Source organism: Vidua macroura, chromosome 5 (assembly GCF_024509145.1).
Source record: "Vidua macroura isolate BioBank_ID:100142 chromosome 5, ASM2450914v1, whole genome shotgun sequence".
NCBI classification, from domain to species: Eukaryota; Metazoa; Chordata; class Aves; order Passeriformes; family Viduidae; genus Vidua; species Vidua macroura.
In genome coordinates, this window is record NC_071575.1 from 27,497,821 (window position 1) to 27,503,631 (window position 5,811).

General features: G+C 50.8%; 1 protein-coding gene across 1 annotated transcript; it reads left to right on the forward strand.

Moving 5' to 3' along the window:
- Positions 1 to 2,931: 2,931 nt before the first annotated feature.
- Positions 2,932 to 4,329, forward strand: CHRM2 (cholinergic receptor muscarinic 2). Its single transcript, XM_053978196.1, has one exon. It carries the CDS (start codon positions 2,932 to 2,934, stop codon positions 4,327 to 4,329), a length of 1,398 nt encoding a protein of 465 aa, XP_053834171.1.
- Positions 4,330 to 5,811: the final 1,482 nt, after the last annotated feature.

Sequence of the window (5,811 nt, forward strand, 5' to 3'; positions counted from 1 at the left end):
TGGGCCTTTTAGGGATCTCAAGCTGTGTGTCAGTGTTCATGGATGCTGCTTCCGAGACAGATTTGTCCTGGACCTCCAATCCCTCTATATGCCTCTCAGCTGCCACCTTGACCTGTTCCATGGAATCTGGAAAATGCTCAGAAACCCACCTTGGCTTCCCCCTCCCCCTGCTTCCCTCCCTCCCAGGTCTCTGGGAACCATGGGACTGCAGAGTCGGCGACTCTTGCTCCCCCCTCCCTCCTCTTCCCTCCCTCCCCGCTCTCCAGGAACCATGGGAATGTGAAGGAAGGGGCTCTGATTCCCACCCCCCCACCACCCTTTTCCCTCCCGCCCAGATGTCCGGGGCCCATGGGAACTTGGAGGTAGGGGTTCCCGTCCCCCCCCCCCACCCTTTTCCCTCCCTCCCGGCTCTCCGGGGCCCATGGGACGATGGGGATAGGGGTCCCCGCTCCTCCCTCCCCCCTCTTCCCTCCCGCCCGAATCTCTGGGACCCATGGGAAGATGAGGACAGGGTGCAGGGAACAGGACGGGGGCTGCCTCCCTCAGGCAGTGGGGCGGGGATGGCAGAGCTCTCCCTGGTGGGGGAGGGCAGGGTCGATGACTCAGCAGGGAGGACATGCAAAGGACTCGAGGGAACGCCCACACGGCGGGGAGCAATGGGTGAGGGGGTAACCTGACCTCCTGAGGGGGCGACGCTCACTCCCACAGGGAGGCAGGTAGGGGTTGGGTCAAAGGCGGGGATACAGGGAACAAAGGACAGAAAGGGGTTGTGGGAAGAAGAGACCCTGCCATGTGGCTGCCCTCCATCTTGGGAAGACAAAGGGATTGAGCACGTGGCCTCGGCCTCCTCAGGGAGACAAAGGAATGGGTTTAAAGAAACAGAGCAGCGTGGGGCAGCTCTAGAACCGGGATTTTTAGCAGGGAAAAAGGGATTGGAGAAGGGGTTTAGGGTCAGTTCCTCAGCAAAGTAGCCAATTTCGCTAAGGCAGGGGTGCCAGGGGAGCTTGGGGGAGCCAGGAGCACAGCCCATGCTTGTGGGGCTGCCCTGCACCTTAAAACAGTGGAGTACCTCCCCTCCCCCCCCCACCCACCCGGGTTAGGGGAAGAAGGGTAAGAAAGAAAGATGGGGAAACACATTCAGGGGAAACAACATTCTTGTACGACGGCTCTTTCCCCTCCCTGCTTGCTTCTCGTGCGGATTCAGCTTTCACCACTTCTGAAATCCGCAAATGGAGGGTGGCAAAGGAATCTTTCACAGAGGGATCCCTGCGTTCGATCCCCTCCACCAATTTCGCTCCCACCCGCTCCCAGAACTCTTTTTTGCGAGCGTCCCCCGCAGTTACGCGTGGGAAGGAAAAGTACAGCCACCTTACAAACTGTTTAACCGAACTTTTGGGGTAGAGGCCCTTCACCAATAGAGTTCCCTTAAGTAGGGTATAAAATTCCTTCTGGTCGGCAGATAGCACGGTTCCCATGCTACTTCTACCCACACAACCTCACCCCTGGTGCAGAAAAAGAGGAAAAAAAAACAAAAATTGCGAAAGACCCCGGCGACTGCTGCTTCACGCTACATGCTGGGTGTCCGTACCCTCGGAAGCGCGGCAAAGCCCACCCAAGTGAAAGAGAGTATAGCCCGGGTACCCTCCCGTCGCTAAATACTCACCAAACAGGGATCTCTGCAAACAAAAGGTTGGCACCAGGGTCCTCGGTCCTGGGAAGCTTCTCTTCTTTGCCTCTTCATGGCCGTGAAGAGTTTCACTTCCCCTCCCACACAGGGGGCACCGCGTGCCTCCCTGTGGGTGGCAGAGAGTTCACTGCCCTACTTTAGGCGAGTCTCCTCTCCCATTTTCAGTCTAACACAAAGCACAGTTCTGGCACAGCTCTGCGTCTGCGCGGCGGCGCTCCATGTGGACCGCACACTCTCGGCTCGGCGGCAGCGGCCGTTGATCGGTGGCACAGCCACGCCCCAGTGGCGACGGCTCTCTGCGTGGCTCCCGGTGCTTTGCGGTGAGTCTCCGTCTGCACAGGGCAACTCCGTCGGCTCAGGCTCCACTGTTGGGCATCATTTGCGGCGTCGCACTCTTTCTCCCAGGTCCGGGGCAGCTCCGGCACCCTTCGGCGCCGTCCCTGCCCAGACTTCTGGGTCTGCCACTTCTCTCCCATGTGCCGCTGCTGCTGGCACGCCGGTCGAGGTCTGCCGGGTTCTTTTGCCCATGCGAGAGTCCGAGGCAAAGAGGGAAGGAATGTCCAAATCACCCACAAAGGAAAGTGGGAAGGCTTTATTGTCACAGAGAGCTGCAGTGGTGGGGGGTAGCAACCTGTGCTTCCCACTCCATGTGGGGGAAATGGTGCCGGGACCTGGGAGGGAGTGGGATGATACAGGGGATGTGATAGGGAGGGCAGACGCCCCCCGCCACAATCTGTGCGGGTGCCGCAGTGATGACGTAAGACAGCGACCAACCAGGGAACCGCAGGGGTGGACACCGAGCCTCAGGCTGAGTGGGATTGTGGGGATGGGGCGGTGGACATGGGGGCTGGACAGGGGAGTGGTCACAGGAGCGGCAGGGTGGGGAAAGCCCAACGGCAGGCAGCATGGGGCCAGAAACCATGGGGAGGGGGGCGGGGGGGGGGGGGGATACACGGGGGAAGCGCAGGGTTACACAGGACTCAGCTAGCTATCACCAATAAGAATCCCTAAAACCCAATCCCAGGATGCAACATTAAACTGCACATGTTAGGTGTTTCCTTTGGCTTTAGCCAAAGCTGACTGTTTTTTCTGAATACATCTTCTAGCTTTAAACATTTGCCAAATCAGTTTTTTTGGAATCCATTCCTTAAAGGCAAAGAGACTAACTTCCTGACGGTATCTGTTTTCTTTTCTTTCCTCTGCAGGCTTAAGTTGTAACTGGGTATCTTGTTATCAGAAACAAAATGAATAACTCAACTTACATAAACTCCTCCTCTGAAAATGTGATGGCCTTGGAGAGTCGCTATAAGACTGTCGAGGTGGTTTTCATCGTCCTGGTGGCAGGGTCTCTCAGCCTGGTCACCATAATTGGGAACATCCTGGTCATGGTGTCAATCAAAGTCAACAGGCACCTCCAGACTGTCAACAATTATTTCCTGTTCAGCCTGGCCTGCGCTGACTTGATCATCGGCATCTTTTCCATGAACCTGTACACCCTCTACACTGTGATAGGCTACTGGCCCTTGGGGCCCGTGGTGTGTGACCTCTGGCTGGCTCTTGACTACGTGGTCAGCAATGCCTCTGTAATGAACCTGCTCATTATCAGCTTTGACAGGTACTTTTGTGTCACCAAGCCCCTGACGTATCCCGTGAAGCGGACCACGAAGATGGCCGGCATGATGATCGCAGCCGCCTGGGTGCTGTCCTTCATCCTCTGGGCCCCTGCAATTCTCTTCTGGCAATTCATTGTGGGAGGAAGGACTGTCCCAGATGGGGACTGCTACATCCAGTTTTTTTCCAACCCTGCTGTCACTTTTGGCACTGCCATTGCAGCCTTCTATTTGCCTGTTATCATCATGACTGTCCTTTACTGGCAAATATCTCGAGCCAGTAAGAGTCGGATAAAGAAAGGAAAAAAGGAAGCCGCCCAAAACCAAGAAACAGTTTCCCCCAGCCTTGTCCAAGGTAAAATAGTGAAACCAAACAATAACAATATCCCGACCAGCGGGGATGGGTTGGAGCACAGCAAAATTCAGAATGGAAAAACCAGTGAAGAGACTGTAACCAATAACTGTGTTCAAGGGGAGAAGGAGAGCTCCAATGACTCCACCTCCATCAGTGTGGTCGCTTCCAACTTGAAAGAGGATGAAGCTACCAAAGACGCCAGACAGGCTTCTGCCTCCCAAGACCATGTCAAAGCGGAGAACTCCAAGCTGACGTGCATCAGGATAGTCACCAAGTCCCAAAAGGGCGACTGCTGTGCCCCTACCAACACTACCGTGGAGATCATAGGCACGAACGGGGAGGAAAAGCAGAACAGCGTAGCCCGGAAAATCGTCAAGATGACAAAGCAGCCAGCCAAAAAGAAACCACCCCCTTCTAGAGAGAAAAAGGTGACAAGGACGATTTTGGCCATCCTCCTGGCCTTCATCATCACCTGGACCCCATACAATGTGATGGTGCTCATCAACAGCTTCTGCACATCCTGCATCCCTGGCACCGTATGGACCCTAGGTTACTGGCTCTGTTACATCAACAGCACCGTCAACCCCGCCTGCTACGCGCTCTGCAACGCCACCTTCAAGAAGACCTTTAAGGACCTTCTTATGTGTCATTACAAGAATATAGGAGCTACAAGGTAAAAATAATAATGAAAATAATTGTGGAAAGGGTGAAGGAGCTCCAAATTAAATTCAAAATACCCTCGATGCTATAGCACTTTATGCTCTTCTATGGAATGTGCAATCCAGGATGTTAGTGGAAATACTGATAAGGGGGCATCAGCTGTACCCCTGAGGACTACACCATAAAACATTTTTTAATAAATGAAAATAAATATTTAGGACACGGGGATGTTTGAGAAATTATTCAAGTATGAGGACTGGAGGCATGGTTCCTTACTTTCTGAGAGTATTCTGCAGAAGGGCTTTAAAGTCTATGATTTTTGGTCATTCTGTGTAAAATACTTGTTCTTTCATTCTCTTTTTCTTGTTTTTTTTTCCTGTGTGTGTTTATTACATCTTCACCTAGGTTAAAAAAACCCCAAATTTTAATATTAACTGTGTGGAAGAGGCATAGGAGTTTGGAAGATCATTGCATAATCCAAATCAATCATGGCAGAAATTTTCTAAAGCTCAGAGTCATCTAAAGCTGTTTTGCCACTGTCATGTAAGAAGCTAAATGCTAGGTAAATCATGATGAAAGTTTTTTATGTTGTTTATGACACCACCATTTCCAAAGCCACATCGATTCTGAAAGTGTTCTTATGTGCAACATGTAATCATTGTATATTGTTCCAAGTCTGCTGCTTGTCCCATCCCAGGGGCTTTTGATCTGTGACTACTTCATCATGTCAAGATCAAAGTGAAAAGACGTGGTCCAGACTGCTACATGCCAAGACTTCTTCAGCATCCATGTAAACCAAAGCTTTTGAGATGAATTTGTTCACTTTGTTCGTCACATAACATCAATCTGAGGATTTATTTGTCTTGTACCTTCATCAGCCTTTTCTTCCTTTCTGTACCTTACTTGTCTAGGGCAAGACTGAATATCAAAAGAAGCTGTAAATTTAAAGGTCTCATCCTCATCCAGTCAGCCACCATGGTGGCCAAACAAAGGGTCTCAGCTGAAGAACAGAAACAAGATTATTACTAGAAAAATGAAAGGCTACATCCATTTAAAGTTGGATGTACAGATGAAGAGGTATGTTGAGGCTTCACAGAATGAATAGCTAATATTAGATGGCCATGCTCTTGACCTCTGAAAAGATGATTCTATGATTAATTTATTGAGGAAAAGAATAAGGTAGACTGACATACCCACCTGGATCAAGCTCTGCTAAGCCCTTAGTGTGAAACTGAGGTCCTTTTTGGGTGAATCCTGCACAAGATGTTTGCTGTCTGGAAAAGATATTGGTCACGTTGCCTTGTACTACCTGAGAGCCATATTTTGACTGTAAGCCAAGGGGTAACACTAATAAAAATGCAGAGAGGAAAACTGTGATTATAGAAAAACAGATATTAAAATAGTCTTGATGAGAGTCTGGCAAGGGTTGAGTTCAAATATTTTTTGCTACTCTACATTAGGTGAAATTTAGATCATTTCTGCCTGACAAAGAATTTAGT

Coding starts and splice junctions, on each gene's coding strand:
- CHRM2 (XM_053978196.1), top strand. CDS start 2,932: ATGAATAACTCAACTTACATAAACTCCTCCTCTGAAAATGTGATGGCC.